The sequence below is a fragment of the Cinclus cinclus genome, chromosome 22, assembly GCF_963662255.1.
Source record: "Cinclus cinclus chromosome 22, bCinCin1.1, whole genome shotgun sequence".
NCBI classification, from domain to species: Eukaryota; Metazoa; Chordata; class Aves; order Passeriformes; family Cinclidae; genus Cinclus; species Cinclus cinclus.
Genome location: NC_085067.1, coordinates 4,885,363 through 4,907,811, shown reverse-complemented (window position 1 = coordinate 4,907,811; position 22,449 = coordinate 4,885,363). Strand labels below are relative to the sequence as shown.

Sequence of the window (22,449 nt, the reverse complement as noted above, 5' to 3'; positions counted from 1 at the left end):
CACTACGGCCCCTAATCCCCCAACAAGTAGCCATCCACCTCGTAGCCCCCTTCCTGCCTCTCTCCCAGAACACAGGTGCCCCCAGCCCTTAGTGCTTGCCCAGCATCTGTGAAAACGTGAGGTCCAGCTCGCTGTAAGTGGGTTCAATGTGTTGTCAGGGCTGCTCAGCAGCCGGGAAGGCTCTTTCCTTAGAGTTTTGCCAGGATAGGGGCTCCCATGGGGAGAGGAGTTTGTTCTGGAGGAATTTTGGATTGGGCTGGAGCAGGGGTGATAAGGTGGCAGGCTGGGGCGTTGTTCCCCAGCAATTAATTCTCTGATGGAGATACCACTTCTAGCCCCATGGTCCCCCATACGGTGGGAATAGAGAGGTGAGTCCTTCCCAAAACATTTCAAGCCAAGGCTGTGTCACTTTCCATTGGGATGTACAAGCACAGGGCATTCTCACCTCTGACCTCAGTGACCTGCAAAGCCACTGCTTATCCCACCTTAGCCCTGTGGGAAAATCACGGCGGATTAAGAGGCGCCCAAACCAGGCTCCCCTGGCCCCCAGCCCCACGTGCCTGGGGTACAGGACATCCATGTGACAGCAGGAATGTGGGAACACAATTCAGGCCTTGAGAAACATCCTGGGTGTGGGCAGAGGCTGGAGAGCAGAGGCAGCGTTTTCAGCGGATGCAGAGGCTGTGCTAAGGGCAAGGATCAGTGGAGCAGCTCCTGGAAAACTTGGAATAGATAGGTCAGACCAAAGAGAAAGCCCTGGGTGACAGTTCTGCTCCAGCTGGGAGCTGTGAGGGGCACACAGGCACCTCAACGCTGCTTGAGGTGACATACCCAAACCTGGAGTAGTTGTGCCCAGCACCTGGAAGCTTCCCTGCTCTCTACAAATAGAAACCTAAGAGGCTTTGGCCACGCATTGTCTCCAGCCTCACACTGCCCATGGATCACTCATCTTTCCCTGCCCAGCAGGAATGTGTCTCCTTCCTCAAAACACGTGCTACCCTCTCCAAGCAGTGCCTTGCTCCAGCCTGTCCCCAAGCTCTTCAAACCAACTGAGAGGTTTTGTGTTAAAGCTTATTTGCCACACAAAGGAAACGTGACTGACGCAGTGGATTTCTCCAGACAGGATCACGTAACTGCAAGTGGGATGATCCTGTTACATACACAGTGCTGGTCTGCTGGGAAACAGTCCAGTGCGTGAGAATCGGTGAGGAAAAGGAAATGTGGAGTAGAAAAACATTTGAAAACCTTCATCTTCCTTCAGAGAAAGGAGAGGGGTGTGGGAGAAAAAAACAACAAAAGAGGTAGAGTGTGCCAGTGCACAGTGTATTTTCATTTAATGGCAGGGAGACACAGGGTAAGGACTGTGCTAAGCAGTGACACCCCCAGAGTGGGCTGGGATGCCAAGTCCTTTTGTCCCCTCTCAGTCCTTTCCCCTCAAGCCACTTCATTTGCAGCCATTTATTAAAAGCTCGTGTTAGTAAGAGCCTTTGCTGCTGGGTGAGAGCGTTATACCGGGCTCCGCAGCACAATTTGGCATTCCTAACAGATGTCTGAATCCTAAAAGGTGCCTGAAAACCCCACATCTGTGGGAAGTGACCATCACACAGCATCCTCCTGCCAGCCATTCATGCTCTCCCACGCTCATTTATGGGCACTTAAATTATCTGGGGACAAAACAACACGGGAAAAGCTCCAGTTGTCAGGAGAGGTTGGGGCTGCCCCCGACCTGCACCCCACAGTGGGCAGCAGCCCCCCAGCCAGGTCTCAGCCTTGGACAATCGCCTCATGGAGGGCTCATTAGTGCAGGGATTGGTTTTTACTGACCATCACCTCAAAGACAAAGCCTTGGAGCCTGTCTTGCTGGTGCTGTTCCCATAGGAGATAGCACAGAGGACTCAGTGTCCTGGGGCTGATGGGATTCTGGGGGCTGCAGCACCAAAGGGGTTGGAAACACCCTGTGGTGTCGGGATGTCTGGAAGAGCAGTGCTACTCTGCTCCCTTCTCGTCTCAGTGGTGCCTCAGGGAGCTGTGAGAGCTGTTGAGGCTTCTCTGAGCAGCTCCCAATTGTCCAACCACATCATCCAAAAGCGTTTGGGGAGCAGAGCCACAGTGCCTGGTACATGAGCACCTCCTCTCCTGTGCAGGGCCCAGGACCTTGAGCCACAAGAAAAGCCTGGATGCTCTGTTAGTGCAGCCCCTCCCTGAAGGTACTGAAACAGCCACGTTCACCCTCCACTTGCTCCATGGGCTTGGAACTGCCCCCCTCACAGGGGAGGGGGCTATTCCTCCTTCTCCCGCCGCACGTCCCGTCTGCATTTGAAGAAATCACTCCGCAGCAGGCGGTAGAAGAGGATGATGTTCATGGGTGTCATGATTGCCATGCCCATCGTGCCCACAGCGTAGGTGGCTGGGGGCACGTTGTGGCGATTGAGGAAGAGCCAGCGGGTCATCCAGGCCAGCGTGGCGATGCGGAACACCACGTAGGTGCCCAGGTTGATGAGGCTGTTGAGGCGGTAGCAGGTGGTGTGCACCAGGTTGGCCATGAGCAGGATCTGCCGCAGGTGGAGGAAAATGGAGTTGATCTCCACCAGTAAAGCCACCAGGGCAAAGCCAACATACTGGTGGAGCAGCACGGCAATACCAAAGCAGATGATCACCTGGGAAGGAGGGAGAAGAGAGGCTGAGCCCAGGGGCTGGTTGGTCTCAGCTGCTGCAAGCTGGAATCCTCCACGCTTGGGCACAGCATGGAGAAGAGGTGGAAAGGATCATCACAGCAGTGCTAAAGCACCGGTCATCCCTGCAGCACTGCAGCCTCTGGCACCTCCTCACCATTGCATGAAACCTGAGTGGGGTTTTTTGTTCCAGTGGGAAGAGAAGGAAACAACTTTCTAAGCCCCAGGTTGGCTGAGGAGATAAAGCAGCCTGACCTAGCCCTGCTGTTGTGGCCTGGGGAGTCCAGCTGGTTGTGGCCCAGCAAGTTTTTCCACACACAATGAATGGACAGGAAGGGAGACTGCAGCCCAGGGTTACGGCTGCTCTTGGCTCTGGGATTCTCCCCAGCAGGCACCCTGCAGAGATTAGGTGGCTTTGGTGTATCAGAGAGCCCCCTGGAGCACCCTGGGGCTGCTGGGTGCTGCAGCAGAGGATGGGGCTGTTTGGGACAGGATTCCTGCCCCGCACCCTCCCTGCCAGGCAGGGGGACAGGCTCTGCCTGCCCACGCTTCAGCACACTCAGTCCTTTCTTCGGTTTATGCCATTAATGCTGTTCTCTGTATGGGCTGTGTAATGAGATTATCTGTTCCCCGCTCGTTAAGTCACTGTCTTGGCTTGAATTAGCTCTATTGTGGAGATGAACTTTTGGCTTACCAGCAGCAGCCAGCAGAGCCCCAGGGCTCACTGACAAGAGCAGGTCCGCCTACCCCATCTCATCCCAGGTGAATGCCAGCACTGTCCCTGTCCCCCTCCCCAGGCCCTGTACACCCCTGAGCCTCCCCTGAACCCTGCAGCATCTCTGCTGCTCAGCTCCAGGCTGTGCCACACCCCTGCCCTGCAGCATCCAGACTCTCAGCAGCACAGAATTGTTTTGGTTGGGAAAAACACTCCAGCACCTGGACATCAGAAGTGATCAGAGAGAAACCCAAACAGGGCACAGCAAGACAGGCAGAAGGCACTGGAGTGTGGGGGTCCTGCATCACAGCTGCTCCAGCCACACCAGCCTCAGGTGAGAGGAGAGCACCCTGGGGAGTGGGAGGTGGATGGAGGGGGTGTGCAGCCCTTCCTGGCAGGTTTCAAGAAAGCAAGAGCCACAGGAGGCGAACTGCTCACCTGTACCAGAGGGGACAGCTGGGTCACTGCTGGCAGTGACACTGTTGTGGATCAGCCCAGCCCTTTGCTCCCACACTCTGTGTACATAAGTTTTTTTTCCTACCCCATTTTTGGGTGCCTTTCTGCAGACCCTCTAAGAGTAGAGTCCTGCAGGACCAGAAGGAACTCCAGGCCCTGCTGTCTGGGCTCGTCTCCCGAGGAAATAAAATCAGACTTTGTAGCAGGCAGCAAACACCAACACAAACAACAGCAGGAGCCCCACTCATGTCCCCCATCCCCAGCCTCCCTGGTGGTACCTGTGCTGGTACACTCACCACAGAGTGATGAAAGAGCAGCTCCCAGGACTGATGAAGTTTCTGATTGCACAACATGTCCACAAAGTCTTCGAGGAAATAGCCTGGGATTGGAGAATCCATGAACAAAATGGGGGTCAGGAAGGGTTGTGCCAATGAATCCCCCCTGCCCCAGTGGGCTCTGCAGCTGACTGGGAAGTGATGGTCACATCTGTGTGGGTGGGGAGTCACACACAGCAGAAGGAAATTGGTGTGGTTTGGGTCTCTCTTGCAATCACTCTGTAGGATGTGCTCCCAGGAAGAGGCACCAATTAACTCCACCAACCCCATGTGTGCACTTTTGGGACTCTCCAGGGCCAGGCTCCCCCCGAGGACGGTGGAGGGCAGCCCGGTGCCCAGTACCTCCTGGCTGCGGGTGCCGTGGGACAGAAAGGAGCCACTGTCCTTTGTCAAGAATAGAGCGATTGTTTGAGGTGCCTGAGACATCACGACATGGCTCGAGGGGCTGGTGTCAGGCACCGACGAGCCCGTGAAGACCCCTCGGGGGACAGAACAGGGAGACAGCCCATGGCCACACCTCACCTACAGACACGGCGACCAGGCTGTGAGCCCCGGGTGGGTGTGTGCCCACCAAGTCGTTGGACAGCTCGGGGTGGAGGTAGAACCTGCAGGGAGAGAGGTTGTGAGTGTCGGGCAGTGCCACCGGTTTCCCATTTCCCTCCCGATGGCCTCAGTACCCACCTGGTGCTGCCGACCCTCCCCGGAGACCTCCTGTTGCCCTGCTCCACTCACAGCCACCCCTCTCCTCCCGTTTTTCCTGAAGTCTCCCCATCCCCTGGTGCCTCCCTGTCCCTCGGACCTTGTCCCTCAGTCTGCAGGTCCTCACACTCCCCAGGGACCCCAACACCCCCATTTCCTTTAGAGCACCCTTGGCCGCACGTTCCCGTCGGGTTCCCTCCACGTCCCCCTTTCCTCCCAATGTCCCGGTCCCCCCTGCATCCCTATGTCCTTGCGGGGCCCCGCGGTGCCGCTCACCCGGCCAGCGCCCCGCCGCCGCTGAGCACGCTGTGTGCCAGCGATGTCCAGATGTTGCGCCACTTCCAGCGGTTGCGTCGGGCCGAGGGCGGCGGCGGCACGAGCCGCTCCAGCCCCCGGTTCAACAGGCGGAAAGCGGCGAAGGAACCTGCCACCACCAGCAGCCCCGGGCTGAAAGCCATGGGCATCCAGCGGCCCGCCGGGCTCCCATGGGACCGGCCTCGCTGCCCGACGGGCTCCGCCTCGCCCAGCCCCGGGACCCGCCCTGGGCACCGGCACCGCCCCGCCCTGCCCTGCTCCGACCGCGGTGCGCATCGCCCGGGCGGGGGTACAGCGAGCATCACCCCCGAGGGGAAGGGCCGGGGGCCGCCCCGCTGCTGGCGCTGGCAATTTCCTCATCCCCCCGCGCAGGGGTGCGGACACGCAGCGGCAGCGCTTCCCGTCGGGGCGTGGGACACGGGGAGCGGAAGAACGGGAATGGAGCCCCCGGGGACGTGTCCGCCTTCCCAGGCATCGCACGGCAGAAGCGGCGCCAGCCCGGAGCCGGCTGAGAGCGTGGCACGGAGCAGGGAACGCGTGTCCCGTAGCTGTGCGGGAACTGGGGGCACTTCACTCGTTCCCCGGAGGTTCCTCCTCCACCGGGTGGCCGAACGCCTTTCCCATGAGTGCTGCGGCCGGTGGTTCTTCACCCCAAAGCATCCCCGGCAGGTGATACCAGTTACTGTCATTGTTTCCTTAAGCAGGAGCTTTCCAAGCCGCCGTTCACCCCGGGTCACCACCCCCCCCCCCCCGACCACACCACCGGGGCTAATCTTACATCAAGGACGGAAAAGATCTGATTGCCTTGCCTAAAAATGCTCTGCCCACAGCACTGCTATCCCTCATCCCCCTGTCCCATGCCCTGGTCCCGAGAGGAGCTCCCCGATGCCTGGGATACCCCAGCTCTGCTGTCTGGAGGTTGTGGAAATTCACAATCCCGTAGCCACAATTTTAGTTCTACCCTACAACTGCGCTGCTTTTCCAGCTTCCCGTAATTTGATCGCTCCCTTGCTGCTTTTTGAAGTCTCCAGCAGAAGCTGCTGCATAGCCCTCGCTTCCCCTTCTGCCGCCGGGCTGAGTCACCGTGTACACACCGATTAATGTCAAACTCCACGTCTCCTTTGAGGTATTAATTTTGGATGAAATCTTCTACTTCGCTGAAACAGAAACGTGTGGAGCCTGAGCGCGTAGTTGATGTCCTGGCTTTGGGGCAATGGACACAAAAACATCAAATACACACTGATGGAAGGGACGCTGAGTGATTTAATCAAATTGGGAGGCGGGTGAGGTTCTTTTCCAACCTAAACGATTCTCTGTTTCTATGATAGTCCCAGCTGGTAGAAAAGCATCTGTTCATGCTGCACAAATTTGCTTAAAAGCCAGGCAAGACAATGTACTTTCATAACAGTTACGTGGCAGGGAGACACCGCCTGAAGTAATAGGCAGCCCTGAGTGCTCAGGGGATTTAAAATAATCTCATGTATTAGGACTGAAAGGATCACACAGGCTAATCTGTTACTGAGAAGACCAAATGCAAAGACATTTTTGTTCAGCATAAGATGTGCTGGGGAAAGAGAGATATGCCTTGGAGACGTGCTGGGCTGCTCTGGGCACCGAGGAGAAAAATCATTTAACAATTAATTGAGTATAAAATTGCACAGAGCAAGTTTCCGAATGAGAAGTCATCTGTGGTATTTTAGCCTCAAAAAAAATCTTGACTGCCCCGTTTCTTAGTGACAACTCTGCCCTTCACCTGCCTGCAGGGAAAACCCCAGACCGTGGAATGTCTGCAAGTCCAGCCCCGTTTCCCCAGGGGCTCCTCCATTTGTGTTTATCCCAAAGATGAACACTCAGCCGGGCTCGGGGACAGGAATAGTTAAAATGTTTCTGGAGGCTAGAGAGCTTTTACCTACCACTCCTGCATGGGAGGAATTTAAGCTGTGATTAATTGAGCCTCTGGTTCAAGGACTTTGATCCCATTGCTAGAGCAGTACCAACAGTTACATATAAACTACTTTTTGGGTCATTTTAGCCCCCCCCTTTTTTTTTTTAATTTAACCAGGACTTCTCAATGAGCAAGTAGCTTCTTAAAATCCTAATTCCAGCCTTTTCTCCTTGTCTTCCTTCCTCTGCAGCAATGGCATTAACCGGGGGCGGTTTTGGAACTGGAGACTTCCAAGCCCAGTTACAAACAAGTCCCCTGACACCAGATCAGGCCAAATATTCAACCACACGCCAAAGCCTTGTGGGGGCCAGGCTTGTCCCTAAAGAACCCGAACGTAAGAGCAGGGACAGGAGCTCTGGGGCGCAGCTGCCACAAGAGGTCCCTGCACACCCGCTGGAGAGCTGGCAGCCCGATCCGATGGGATTCCTCATTCCCACCTTATTTGGAGATACTGCCTTTTTCACCCAGATTTCCAGAAGTTTTTCGACTGTCCCCAAACGACCTCATTTTCAGCAGAGAGGCAGCTCAGCCTGGTGCCGGGTGGCTGCCGGTGCCTGCTCCCAGCAGGGCAGGGGACTCCTTGCAGATACCAGCAAGGACGTGCCCAGGTCCATCCCATAATGCCACGGGCACCACAGTTAATCCCATAGTGGGGGCTCTCTCCAGCAGCAGCCGGGGTGTAAATCGAGAGTACAGAGTTTTATTCAATAGCGAGACAATCGTTTTTGTCTCCCTTCCCCGGGCTGGAGTTTCTCTGCAGCACATCTGAGAGATACAACCCATTTTCCACAATAAAAAGCCGGCAGTTTAGTGATAATCCACCACAGGAATTCTGCCATCTGAGCTCTGTCCTCCCCAGGTGCTCCCCAGCTACTCCTGGGTGGGGATTTGGGTGTACTTTACACTTCCACCATCCCTTACTTTAGGAGGAACCCACTGTGCTCCCAAATGCCACAGAGGATTCACTGGAGCCAACAGATGTGGGAGCCAGGCACAAGTCATGCTCCTGTTTTTGCAAAGTTTCCCTCCCTTAATCTGCCTTTCTGCATCCAGGGAGTCATAAAACCCATCTGCTCACCTTATTCCAGACCTGGCTCACACCTGAAGTAATCTGAGGAGTCCAAGGGCTCAAAACAAATCAAGCAGCTTGGCTTCCAAATTTTAATTAGCTGATGTCTCCATCCCTCTCTAAACTGTGTCACCACTCTGTCTGCTTTAGGCCATAAGAAGTCAGATGATGTAGGAATGCTTTGTATGTCCACATCTCCATTCAGGAAGTCTGGAACTCCACACTTATGAAAGGATCTACTGTGCAAAATGCAGGTTCTGCATGGCAAAGCATGCCCAGGCATTGCAGAGGCAGCTGTGGAGAGAGTTGAAATCAATTCAAACTTGAGCATCTACCCTTTCCAGCCAGGAACACCTTCTTGATGTGGAAGTTGGATATGCTCCGGGTAGAACTTGCTGTGGACAGGGGAGAAAGGGATTTCAGTCTCTGTGAGTGTGGTGAGCAGCTTTAATTTAAGGCAAGAAATACCAATATGTGCAGCACTTTACCACCGACCTCAGGACCTGAACTCGTCTGGCAGAGGATGAGCCAGATGTGCTTTCAGCCTTCCCATTTACCCTGGCCAGGTCTGCAAGCTCTCACTTCTGAGGGAAGGGTTTTCCTTCCACACCACAGTGTTTTGACCAGCCCTGTAGGTGTTCTGCTGCCCAGGCTGCTCATCCTTCCTGAGATTGTTTCTGGAATACAATATCTCCTGGGAGCTTCCTAGAACCAGCATGTTCTGGTGCCAGTTATCAGTTGCAGACTGGGCACAGGAGTTGCTTTCTGCAGCCTGGCATGTGGCAATGTTCCCAAACCACCCAGGCAGAGCCTGCTTTGCCCATGTGAAAAATGACCCCAAGGCAGATTGAAATGGATGCTCTTCTTTTTGCCTTTTTCCTTTTTTTCCAGGATTGGAAGAATAGTTTTCCCCCTCAGGACTTGGCATAAGGGACTTGTTGAAGAAACCTGTGTTGACAGCAGAGTGTCCCAAAGGATGCTGCAGGGTCAGCTGTTTCTCAAGGGCTTGGGCTGGACCATCTACCATGAGCCAGAAGGATGAGAGCACGAAGGATGTGCTTTCTCCTCACTCCAACTGCACAGGTATGCCATGGGATAAACAAAATTCCATTGACTGGCAAATCCCCTTGAAGCACAGCAGCATGGGCAGGTCTCCTCTGCTTTCAGCAGCTGCCACACCCCAAATATTTTGACTTTCTGAACTGTTAATGTGCTGCTATTTGTAAGGTTTCAGGTTCCTTCTTTCCTTTCCCAGTGTTCACTGTGAAGTGGTGCCAGGTGTCTGCCAGGCCTGTATCACATCTCTCACCATCACCAGACATGAATGCTTAGGAAGAAAATGTGAAACACCACATATAATTATTCTTACCCTGTAAGCAAATTCATTTCCACTAAGTATTTCTTTTTCCTCATCTTCTTCCCTTGTGGGATAAACACTTTTTTTCCCTATTTAATTCACCAGTCTCAAGCTTAAGTAATTTTGGATGAATATGCATGTGCTTTATGATGACATTATGATGCATTTGTGACTGCATGGGGTTTTTTGCATTTCAGACAGGTCCTCCAAGGTGGAAGCGCGTCTCAGCCCCTATAACAGTTCAGCATCACACCCTCTGAGCCCACTCAATTCCTCCTGTTTTACAAATACAAGCACAGGAGCTTCCCCACTGCACCTCCTGCTGCTGCCAGCTCTGCAGCTTGGAACACGTTAGGTTCCCTCCTGAATTCTCTCATTATTAATATCACAAACCAAGCTGTTCTGAGAGCAGTGCCCCATTAATCACTTCAGCTCCGCTGCAGGTTTCACCTCACTTCCTCTTCCTGCAGCTGAGCAGTTTTCCTATGATTTGACTCCGTGGGGGCTTCATGTTAAAATCAGTGGATCTGGTAGAGCAGGGAAGGGCCCTGAGCTGGGTGAACTGAGAAAAAGATGAATCCACACAGCCATGCATGAAAAAAATGTGTTACTCCAGCTGATGGTGGTGGGAACTTGAAGGCAAGGAAGTTACACCCCTTAAATCCTTGCCTCTAAACTTGAGTTTTCTGGAGGGCCAGCAGCACTGAGGAGACACAGCAGGAGTGAAGGTGTCTAATAAATCCAAGGTCAGGTTAACAGCTCGTGTGAGTCAGCACCAACGTGGGTGGCAGATCTGCTCAGAGATGTCTGATGCCCACCTGGGCTCTGTGGTTGAGGGCACCACTTCCTTTTCCTCCCTTCCTATGTTTAATCCTGACTTGTGCTACAAGCAAAGGTCTAAAACCCTCTGAGTAACCACCTCTGGTTTACCTAAAAAGGGCCAGAAGATGTTTACACAGCATCTTCCTGAAAATCTGCCTCCAATCCTATCCCAGTCTCTTGAGGGCATAATGTGTGTTACTGACACACACTAACATCCCTGCAGCCAACCCCGACCTTCTCTCTGACATCCAATGTCCTTTTCCACTTTGTATTCTTTGTCTTTCACCTTTTAAATATCCATTCTATAATCTTTGCCTCTGTCAAGCATTTTGTTTTGTCCTTTCCTTTCCACTTTACAGAAGCCTTTCCTGCTCGGCTGCATCCACCAACATCCAACAGCTAAATCTGCTGCTCAGCCCGGCAATGCAAATGTCCCCGCACAGGATCAAGCTCCACCTGCCTCATCCCAGAGCTGCACACCTCTGTGCCTGCCCCTTCGCCTGTTCACTGCAGGTTTCCATCCTTGAGCAAACATTTTCCAGCGATTTCTGCTGAGTCAGAGAACGCTCGGCGAGGGCTGCTGCTGCTCCACGTGGGAATGAGCTTCTGGGGAATAATTATAGAGAGTTTAAATACGGACGTTTGGCAGCCAAATTGCTTCACATTCCGGCTCCTGGCCAGGAGGGCAGAGCCCAGAAGCTGCTCACTGGTGCTGTGAGAAAATCCCTCGTTCCTGTGCCCATCATGGGTGTGCAGAGCCCGTGGGCCAGGATTGTCCGGACAAGGCAGTGTCCCGGTATCCTGCTCTGAAGGAAGGGGTGCTCGTGGCTTGGAGGGTCCCATGAATTGAACTGCTTCCCAAATAATTCAGCCTGCACTTATCCAGCATCCTGCACGTGCCTTCTTCTCCAGATCATACCGACCAGAGGATTTTTATTCCCCCTGCTGCTGGATTTGGGAATATGCTGCTGGCAGGGAGCTGATCCCTGTGGATCTCTTGTTCTGCAAGGGAGATGATGGAAGCAGGCTGTAGGGAACTTTTCCCCCCTTAATTTTTGAGGCATATATTAAATTATGAAACATATTGACTGTGAAAATAGAGATAAGAGCAAGAGGAGACACAAACAGTGTAGGTGTTACTCCTGGTTTTTTGCAACTCCCACTTTGTTGTAAAAATAGCCCAGCAAGCAGCACCATGCTCCATGCCATCTTTCATGGGCCAAGGGATGATGGGATCATGTCCCTGGACATCAGTGACTGAACCAGGAGCAGAGCTGGGATGTAAGGCACATGCAGAGCTGCTGAAAACTTCACATTCCATTTTAAATGTTGTTAAAATATATAAAAAGTAGCAATATCATTCCAAAGTGCTGCAAAAATACCTTGTGTTGAGCTGGAGTGTTTTCCATCAGGAAAAGGGGCAGTGGGAAAGGCCCATGGGACATCACTGAATCCTGTTGAGTTTCTGGTAACACTGCCTATAATGCAGAACACCTGTATGGCACCACACCTGTGCCATAATTCCTATGTACCCTCAGTTCTTTTGCAACTCTAAACCCCAGCAAAATACCATTAATTAGGCTCAGGTCAGTTGCAGAAATCAGATAAAACTCCCTGGCAGGCAGCCGTTTCCAGGAGCTGCATCTCTTGATGGATGGGAACGTTGTGCAATTTGGGGAGAGCATCATCAGCCGTGGGCTGGCAGCAGGCAGGGCACCTGTGGTGAGACACCAGGGTGTCACCTCACAGCAGAAAGTCACAGACAGAAGCAGTGGTGGCTCTCTGACCTGGGGGACAGGTGCCTGGACCCTTCTAGTAGGACCAGGTGAGTACCCACCAATGCTTCTCCTAAAGAACCTGGGATTAGCAAAGCGATACAGGCATGATTTGCAGGAGCAAGTCACCACCCTGCACCGAAACCTGCCTCGAATTACCTTCCTCTGCTCCATTTCTTGCTGTTTTCCCCTCCAAAATAGAGAGGGAGATTCCTAATCAGCCTCTCAATGAGTGCTAAGGCAGGGAGAGCACTAAGGACCAAGGGGATTGGCTGTTTTCTAGCCTAGGAGGCATTTTGGGCAGGGATTAGTGTTTTCAGGGTAATTTTCATTAATAACATCTCTGCACAAATGTTGGAGAGGCTGAACCATCTCTTTAGACCAGTTTGAGGGAGATATGGGCTGTGGCGGCAGCACCTCCCCATAAATAATTGTATTTGTTTACAAGAGCCATTAATCACATTTGCTCACTCACCCTGAGATGCAGTTGAATTTAGTGGGACACAGGGCTGGAAACGAGAAGTGGGTTAATTCAGAGGATAAAAGGGCAGAGGAATGGGTGTTTGGTTTGGACACAAAGTTTAAAAATGTGTGTTTTCCACCAGCTGAAGGTCATTTTGCTGCTTCATAAGAAATCTGGGACCCTTTGAGTGCCCAACATTGATCAGCTCCCAGCATGGACAGCGATGACACCATCACTGAAGAGGTCTGCAGGGAGGACGACGTCGGGGATGGACAGTGAGTGCCTGGGGGTGATGGTGGGGATTTGGCAGGTTCTGTGCCCACCTCTGCACCTCTCCCTCAGGCTCCTGGAGGTGATGCTGGGGATTTGGGTGGTTCAGTTCCCACCTCTGCACTTCTCCCTCAGGCTCCTGGAGGTGATGGTGGCCGGATACCCAGTGCTGCTGGTGAGGAACAGGAAGGAATTTCGTGCTCTAGGCAGTAAATGTCCCCACTATGGTGCCCCACTGAGCAAAGGTAACCCCAACTTGGGGCAGGGGAAAAAAAATCCACCTTGGGGAGGTTGGTTCTCACTGCCCAGCTGGCGGGGGGGGTTCTCTTGCAGGGGTCTTGAGAGGGGAGAGGCTGCGCTGCCCCTGGCATGGGGCCTGCTTTAACATCAGGACTGGAGACATTGAGGAATACCCTGCTCTGGACTGTATCTCCTGCTTTAAGGTGACTTCTTGTCCTCCCATCTGGGTGCCTCTCACATTCATTCTTTCTCACAAGCCCCCTGCCCTGACCACAGCTCTATCACACAGAGCTTCAGCACAAGGGATGATCCTTGGGATGATTTCTTGGGATTATGTAACTCCCTGCCCTAAAGCTCCTTTCAATCAAAGGTGATGCCATAGATCCTGGTATTCCTCAGAGCCAGCACAAGTGCTTTTGGAAAGAAAAAGAGGATTTACAGCTCTTCCTCAGTGCTCTTAGGATGAGGAGAAAAGCTCGTGAGCTCCTCAGCATCATGTGACATCCAAGATCAGAGTCAGAGACAGATCACTGGACCACGATCTCCCAGGAGAGCTCCTACCACAACCTCATGGATACAGCACTTAAAAAACCTCTCCTTTCCCTCCTTCAGGTAACAGTGGAAGATGGGAAGGTGTTTATTACAGCCAAAAAGAAGGTACTGACCTTACCTGCTGTCACTGAGCACAGGCAGTGCCTTGGGTTGTGTGTGACTTGAGCATTTCCATTTTGTTGCAGGACCTGGAAAGCAGCCTGAGGGTAAAGGACACAAGCAGGAGGTGCCTCCTCAACAGGAACACGACGCTGCTGCTGGGGGGAGGTCAGTGAAGGGATTTGAGCTCTGCCCCCTCCACACACACTGGGAGCTGCCACTCTCCTCTCCAGGGAGGACAGACCTGCTCCTCCTCCTCCACAGTGACGTGTCAGAGGGCTGAGATGAGCATCTCTTGTAGGTGTGGCTGCCCTGGTGTGTGCAGAGACTCTTCGCCAAGAGGGATTCACTGGCAGGATCATCATGGCCACCAATGAGAAACACATTCCCTATGACAAGTCCAAACTCAGCAAGGTTTGTGTGTGACAAGGGCAGGACTGTGTCTGGGCACCAGGTGTTCCACAGGCCACACTCAGGGCCAGGAGCAATGGAGTGAGCAAAGCAGGAGTGTTGAGGCATCCAAAAGGATTTGGGGTGTTATTTTCAGGAAAACATCTTTTTTCTCCCTTTGATCAGAGTCAACAGAAGCTGATGCCTGTATCTCCTGTTATTGAATTCTTCCCACTAAATGTTGGTGGTTTTTCTGAGGCGGGTACAAGGTGATAGGGGTGGGGCAGTCTGGGGAGCTGTGATTCACTAATGAAAAATTCACCTCTTTTACAAACAGACTCCACAAGAAACACTTCAGAAGAATTGCTGCCTCATTTCATATTTTTACTGTGTTTCCAGGAAATGAACTTGAAAGCTGAGGACATCTACTTCAGGAAACCTGAATTCCTTGAGGCTAGGGGCATAGAGTTCTGGACAGAGAAGGAGGTACCAGAGCAGCTGAGCTCAGTCCTCAGTGGGTGATCCTGCTCCTGCCATGGGGAGGGTGTAACACTGCTCTGTGCATCCATGGGTGGACCTGTGGGAAGTGGGAGAGAGGACCCCAGCACCTCTCATCTCACCTGAGTGCCCAGAAACAAGGCACACAGGCAAGACAGAGAGTGGATCAGAGCTACCTGTCTGATCTGTGTCCTCTCTCTCCTGCAGGCAGTGTCGGTGGATTTCCAGAAGCAAAAAGTTCACTTCATGGATGGGTCCTCTCAGAAGTACCACCAGCTGCTCATTGCAACAGGCAGCCAGTAAGTGCACAAAGTGTTTGCAACACACAGGGTTTTAGGCAGGACAGCACTGGGATGTAGAGGTGGAGGTGAGAAATGAGATGAAAGGGCAGAATGGAATGACACAGCTGTAGGTTTGTGCTCCCTTCTCATTCTTTCTGTTTAATTTATACAATGAAATTTGGATTCTCTCTCTTTCAGCTCTGGTTTCCTCAAAGTCCCAGGTGCAGACCTGCAGAACATATGCACACTCCAAACCCCAGAAGAGTCCAGCAAGATCTTGGAGCTGGCAACTGGGAAGAATCTGGTGATTGTAGGAGCATCATTCATAGGTACCAGGCTGGAGTGGGTGTCAAACCATCAGTGAGAGCTTTCAAACCCCTTTCTGTTGCATGTGCACATTAATTAGAGGCCCTCAGGGAAGGGATGTTCCTTTTCTACCCAGCTGGGATCCTCCCTGGAGCCCTGGAGCTGCTGGGGGTGTGTATTACACAGCACACACTCATTCTTTTCTCTGATAGCCAGAAACTTTAAGAGCTATAAACAATTGCTACACATGGACAGAGGGAAATGTGCCTTACAAAAAGGTCACTGTCCTCCAGAGGAGCTGGATTGCCCAGAAGCATTGGGAAAGCAAGGGGCTAAGGAACAGAAAGGGAATTATTTTGTACATAACCAGGAGCTATTCTTTGCATCTCCTAATATCCAGGTCTGTGTGCATGAGAACAAAGAATGGGGGGAGCTAAATACCTCAGCCCAGAAATGCATAGCAAAGCAGCTCAGCACTGGCAGCACATCAGATTTGTCCTCCTGGAAGGGGAAAAGGTTCCAAGGGTGCAGGTTCATGCTTGCAGCAGGCTTACCTTGGACATGTCTCTTCCTTGCAGGAATGGAGGTGGCTGCCTTCCTCTCTGACAAGGCTAGAACCATCTCAGTGGTGGAAAGAGAGGAGTTCCCTTACCAGCATGCCCTGGGTCCTCAGGTTGGAGGTGTCGCCATGAAGGTTAGAAAAACCTGGGGCTAATTTCTAGGATGGAGAACACACAATATTCAAGCAGCCCAGGGATCCACACTCAGCCCAGGAAACCTCTCCCTAGTGCTGAGTCATAACTCTGCATGCCCAGCCTCTGTCCTCACCCACGAGCTCTGCACACACGGCTGGTCCCAATCTTCCCCTCCACACACATCAATTCTTCATTCCAAACCCACCTCACACACCAGTCCTGACCAGGACTGCAGAGAAAAGCCAGGCTTCCAGGCTGCCTGCACCAGCCAGGGACACAAATGGAACCTCCCTGCAGCCTGGAGTAGCAGCAGAGCTGCCTGCCTGGGTTTTGGCTGGGTACAGCTGTTTTTATAGCCTGGAATTTCCTAATGAATACTAAAACCAGTCCTTTTCAGATGCTGCAAAATAAAGGGGTGAAGTTCCACATGAAAACAGAACTCTGTGAGCTGAAAGGAAAGGATGGAAAGGTCAGTCATGCCTTTGTGATCCCTGAACTGCTAATTTTAGGGGAAAAAAAGCCCAAGCTGAGATATAACCCAGCCCTACATCAGGCTTTCCTCTCTCATGTCTAGACCCTCCCTTCCTTTTCACTGAACATAGCTCTGGGCTCAAAGGACACCAGTAAGTGTTCCTACCCCAGGGACAACAGCATCACTTTCTTTTACATTCCCAGCAACACATTAGTTGGACAAGGTGATCCAAACCTGGGGAAGAAAAAAGACAGCAAAGAGCAAAGCAGCAGGGAGGCTGTGAGAATTAGGGCGGAGGTTTTAACTCTTTATTAATGATCCTTCCTTCTTTCCTAGGTGACAGAGGCTGTTCTTGCCAATGGAGAGAATCTCCCTGCAGATGTGGTAGTGGTGGGAATAGGTAAGAGACCCCAGCCAGGAGAGGGGGGGCAGCTTTGGGAACAGAGAGAACATCCAGCAAGCCCAGGACATCACAGTTCATTTCCAGGACACCATTCCCTGAAGTCTCTTTCCCACTCTGTTATCATCCAGTCCTTCTTCTTGGCCCCAAACACCTGAAAAAGTCAGCAGCCCATGAGCATACACTTGGCAGGAGGAAAGGAGCTGGTAAAGCTCTCGCTGTGCATTTGGCTCTTGCTGAGCTCCACAGGTCCCTGCTGTGTTACCAGAGCATGCTGTGTCCTGGGCCCTGGCTTTATTGCTCCTGCACTGGCTCAGCACCAGCCCAAGCACAGGTCACTGCTCCAAGTGCACTGCTCCAAGCAGGAACAGGAGCTGTGAGGCCAAATTTCCTCCCTGTCCCTCCCTGCTGCATTTCATCCCTCCTCCTCTCCCCATAGGGTCAACCCCCAACTCAGTGTTTCTGAAGGGCACCTCCATTGCCAGAGATGACAAAGGTGCCATCCTGGTGAACCTGGTGAGTGTCAGCTGAGTATCCCAGCTCACACCCCATCCTTTCCCTCTCATCACTGCACTAATTGCCTTTTATCCCATTAGCACATGCAAACCAACATCCCAAATGTCTTCGCTGCGGGGGATGTGGTCACCTTCCCCGTGGCACTGCTCGATGGGGACAGGTCCAGCATCCGTCACCAACAAATCGCTGAGGCCCATGGTGAGGCACAGCCACGTCACCTTCCAGCTCCTTTAGAGATGGGAATGGGACAGAAGGGACACCAGCAGGCACAGGGAACATTTTTTAAGGACTTGCAAGAAAAATATTCTCAGTGTTGGTTCATCACAGGTCACTGTGCTGCTTTAAACATGCTGAAGAGAGGGAAGGAGTTGCACACTGTTCCTTACTTCTGGACCACATTGCTTGGGAAAAGCATCCGCTATGCAGGTAGGAAGGGGCAGAGAGAGGGAAGCAGAAAAACTTCCCACCAGCTAAATCTGGAGCTTGTAAACACACTGTGGTTGCAGAGTTCACCTGAAGCAGCTCAAGCTCTGGACTGGCTGCCACGGTGAATTGGAGTCCTGGGCCTGCAGGTCACCCAGAGCTCTTGTTCTTTGCTGATCTCCAGTGACTTACAGGTCACAGAGGAAGAACTTCCTTCTCCAAACCAAGGAGAGGCTCCAAGTCAGTTCTGCTTGTCCAGGGCCTTCAAGTCTGCTCCCCTGCCCCAGTCACTGTCCCCTCTGTCCCTCCCCACACTGGCTCTGAGGTGGGATGGGTGGCAACTGCTGTGCCAGGGCTCCCTGAACAGGGTCTCTCTCACAGGTTGTGGGAAGGGATACACGGACACTGTTGTGAAAGGCAGCCTGGAGCAACAGAAATTCCTGATCTTTTACATCAGGTGAGCGAATCCATGGCCAATCCATGCCCTGAAAACAGGGCACAGTCCTCTCTCCTACAGCCTGCAGAGATCCCACAGAGGCTCCACATCTCCTGGTTGGGCACTAAAAGCAGCTGCTGGGAACCAGAGAAAACCAAAGCTGGGCAGGGAAGGAGAAGAGAATGAACTCAAATGATGACACCAGCTGGGCAGGGAGCCTGGGACACATCTCTCCCTCTGCCCCACTGCTCCAGGCTCAGTGCCCAGCTCCCAGCAGTGCCAGGCAATCTGCCACGAGTCCCTGTGCATCCTGCAGCATCAGCCACCCTGCCCTGAACCCTCTGAAATACAGCTGCTCCCTGGCCACTGTGCCACGGGGATGTTGCTGTGCTGAGCTATGTACACTGATAAGATCCACATTCTTCCTCTTTCTGTTTCAGGGATGGCCATGTGACTGCAGCTGCCAGCCTGAACTGCGACCCCATGGTGTCTCTGATTGCAGAAGTTTTGTACTTGGGGAAACAAATCTCCAAAGAAGAAGCAGAGTAAGTGACATCCTGACTGAGCTGGTGGGTGGCTCTGTGCTGTTCCCCATGTTAGCAGAGCCCACTGAGAGACACAAAACCAAGAGGAGTCACTCATTGTAAATCCCCAACCTATCTCTTGTTTCCAGGGCCTGTGACATTGGCAACATCCCCTCACTGGCACAAAGCTAAGCTTGGTGTGTGCCCCTTGTGAGGGGCTCACAACCAAGTATTAACAGCAACACATCCTCACAACCTGGAGCAATAAAACCATCAGCAAAGCTGAACCCAGCATCTGCATTTTGTGTTTTCAGACAGCCCTTGGTTGTCCACTTGTGCTGGGCAAAACTCAGCAGAGCTGGTGTTCTGCTGTGCTGGATGAGAGGAGGATGCCCATGGCCTGGGACTCGGCTGAAGGTCTGAGCTGGCAGCAGCCACCACACATGCACAGATGCACCAGCCAGAGATACACCAGCTCCTCCTGCTCTTTCCCTGTCGGCAGAGAGCTCTCATTTAGCACACCGGTCACGCTGACCTTCTCCTTTGCAAAAACACATTTTCCCAGCAAGGGGAGCTGTGACCGAGACAAGCTGCTCTCCCAGCAGGGAACGAGGTGGGCTGTGTGCAGGAACTTGCACAGACTACCCTGCCCCTAAGGACAGAGGGATGCCACCCGACCTCTGAGCCAGCAGCAACTGCTAGCAGTGTCACTGCTGTCTTGAATATTGCATTAGCTGTCGCAGCGAGCAGCCAGCCTCTGGCAGAGAAATCCCAGATCCAGCCTTTCCTGCTGTGTCCCTGGATGCTTGGAGGAGGTGGCCAGATGCTAGAGGAAAGAGTTAGTAGATTTTTGCAAGGCAAGAGCAAGCAATGCTGTGCTTTCTACAGGAAACCTTGCACTTACTCACCAGTCACATGGGGCTGTGCTGAAGGAAGGGTAAGTCCCAGGATCTGGGCAAGTTCCCATAGGGACACTCACTGACAGCCCAAATCCCCTCTGGCTTGACATGAAGTGCAGGAGAGCCACAGCCTGAGCCCTCTGCTCAGCAGGTGAGATACTGCAGTGCTGTTTTGGTGTTAAACACCTAAACTTGTCCTCTGGCCTGTCACACATGACTTTGACCTGAAATTCAATGTTTTGCAGTTGCTGACCCCAGAGGTTTGGTGCTTCTGCTCAGGGCAACCCTTTGCTCAGAAAGAGCCACATCTTACCCAGTAAAGAGCTGGGTTTCAGCAGTACAGGTTGCTCCTTCATGTCAGGGAACATGTAGATTTGTGATGCACATACTGCACACAGCTCTCATACAGACCAATCTGTGCTGCAGAAGAGGGGGAGCATGGCCCAGGAGTTGCTCCTCCCTGCCCTCAAGCACCCTCTACCCCTCCACCATGACTTTCTGCCCCTCAGTGCACTCCAGGATATGTTGGGCACTGAGCAGGTGCCAGCTGTTTGGCACGGACTTGCAGTAGGGCAGCCGTGGTGGAAAAGACAGGTTCTGCCTCATGCTGGAAGAACTGATCCAAGGGCATTCAGCAGTCCCACTCCCTCTGGGTGACAACCAGCCCAAAGAAGCTCAGCTTCTTGTGACCATCAGCAAGACAACACCAAGCACAGCAGCTTTATGTAAGAAGTAAAGACCTAAGGACAACAGACTTATTCTACTTCTACCACTTAATGGACACCAGGCCACTTTCTGTGCTTTGCTGGGTGCCAAAGTTTGGGAGCAGCCCTGCCTTGGGCAGCTGGAGCCTGGGCAGGGAGATTAAGTTGAGATTGTGCAGACATTTCAGCACAGGGCTGTTCCTCCCTGCCCGCCCTCGGAGCTGGGATGAGCTGTGCTCTTCCTGGCAGGCCCTGAGCAGCAATGCCTGGACACTCCCCTGATTCCCATTCACCAAGGCAGTCTGGAAGCTGGTGGTCCCAGCAGTCCTGTGGGAAAGCCTGGGGTGCAGAGGCTCCCTGCAGCCCCTTGCTGGGCCCGTGGAGCTTCCCCTCTTATTCAGTGCAAGGCAGGGGATTCTCCAGCCCTGGAGAGAAGCTTCCAAGTTCCTTCCAGTGCAGTCTTTTGCTTCTGTTCACCAACGAGCCAGAGCCTGGACTGTGGAAAAACTAAATAAAGCTCAGCAAGGCCCCTCTGAGTGCTGCTAGCTCCAAAATACCTGGAGTCCTGGCACTGCTGCGTGGCCTCCCAGGGACAGAGGTTCCAGGAACAGCCATCCAGAGCTGTGGGTGACTCGGCCCTGAGTCACCCTGGCCCAGTGGCCCGGCCCCACCGCAGCAGGGCAGTGTGGGTGTGGAGCCAGCCCTCTCCCCAGGCTCCATCCCACTGCCTGGCATGTTGCAGGATTAATCCAGCTCCTGAGCTCAGCAGCAGGTCAGACCTGTGGGCTACACCCAGCCTTTGGCTCAGGACAAACCCAAGGCACCTGAAGGATCAGCCCTCAGTTGGGGGCACAGCTCTGGTGATGTGTTTTCCCCCTGCCAGGGTCTGCAGCCCCCACCATCTTCCCACAGGTAACAAACTTCCTAAAACTGAACAGTTGAGCAAAACAACATTTAATGCTTCTCTCAGTCTCCTCTAGTGACCTTCCAGCTCAGTGCCACACCACTGAAGGGGGGACACAGTTTCACAGCCCTGCTGGCACAGCAGCCTGGCAATCCTCCAGCCAAGGCTCTGTCTGGAGGCTTCGAGGAGACTTTCTTCATCCTGGTTGGACTCATCCTCAGCCCTCCAATCCACAGGACGCTCCAGAGTGGCTCATCCCAGTTGCTCAGGGCATGGCTCTGGCTGTCATCCAAGGTCCCAGTGACGAGAAGAGAGTGGCTACATTCAACAGTTCTTCAACTGGCAGCTTTAGCTACTGGAGAAGGACATAAAGCTTGCCACTGAAGAACTGGTGCTGGTTAGCCAGGAGCAGGGTGGCACGGCAGCACCTGGGTAGGGAACACACATTTCAGAGCCAGGATTGAACTGTGCCAAGCTGAGCTGTCACCCACAGCAGCTTCTCTCCCTCATCCCAACACTGATCTATTGCTCTGTCTTCTCCCCAGGGACATCCCCCATCGAAAGAAATCCCGAGACAGCTCTGACCTCAACTCTCCCCATCCATCCCCGCTCCCAAAACAGGTGCTGCACAAGCTCCAGCACTTGCAGCCAACCCTAAACCACAAGTGCCAGGCAGGGAAACCCAAGGCCACTTCTGCTGGAAAATAAGAGATAAGGCAAACTGCTCCAGCAGAGCCTCGTGGCTGCAGCAGGGAGGCCACTGCAGGTAGGGGTTACAGCGTTCCCAGGGCTCACCTCGGGCATCCATCAGCGCTGGCAGGGTCCCACCTGGACAGGAGCCAGCTGCTTCCTGACGGGGAAGATACTTTGTCAGGTGGCTGCTGCCAAGCCACCAGTGGGGGAATTTCGGGCAGTTCAGCCCCTTTCCGAGTCGTTTTGTTGGAGGGTAAGGATGCCAACCCAAGGGCTGGTGTGGAACCCCACCGCTTCCTGCTTGGAAAGGGGAAAATCCCTTTTCTACAACACCCAACGCTCTGGCTGCTGGGGATCGAGTTTTGGGAACCTCCCGGGAAACCGGGCATGGCAGGGGACAGATGGCAACGGGAAACACAGGAAACCCCCGGAGGAGCCATCACAGCATCCTCCCACCAGCGTCACCCCAAAGGCACTGGGGACCCCGGCTGGCCCCAAGCCTGAGCAGGCAGCAGGGGGAGGCC

At 53.2% G+C, this 22,449-nt stretch overlaps 2 protein-coding genes across 2 annotated transcripts; one reads left to right on the top strand and one right to left on the bottom strand.

The window, feature by feature from the left end:
• Window positions 1-1,925: 1,925 nt before the first annotated feature.
• On the bottom strand, window positions 1,926-5,667 carry TLCD2 (TLC domain containing 2). The gene is given in 5 exon segments (XM_062507201.1): window positions 1,926-2,657; window positions 4,140-4,222; window positions 4,701-4,783; window positions 5,154-5,439; window positions 5,442-5,667. Coding segments are annotated over 5 exon segments (1,056 nt in total). The 3' UTR covers window positions 1,926-2,279.
• Window positions 5,668-12,836: 7,169 nt separating this feature from the next.
• LOC134052646 (apoptosis-inducing factor 3-like) lies at window positions 12,837-18,957 on the top strand. The gene is made up of 18 exons (XM_062507198.1): window positions 12,837-12,898; window positions 13,029-13,138; window positions 13,227-13,336; window positions 13,746-13,790; window positions 13,871-13,952; window positions 14,086-14,198; window positions 14,574-14,660; window positions 14,880-14,971; window positions 15,152-15,282; window positions 15,838-15,953; window positions 16,352-16,423; window positions 16,763-16,826; window positions 17,266-17,342; window positions 17,423-17,540; window positions 17,670-17,768; window positions 18,147-18,222; window positions 18,642-18,746; window positions 18,875-18,957. The coding sequence occupies exons 1-18, from the start codon at window positions 12,837-12,839 to the stop codon at window positions 18,915-18,917; spliced, it is 1,602 nt and encodes a 533-aa protein (XP_062363182.1). The 3' UTR covers window positions 18,918-18,957.
• Window positions 18,958-22,449: the final 3,492 nt, after the last annotated feature.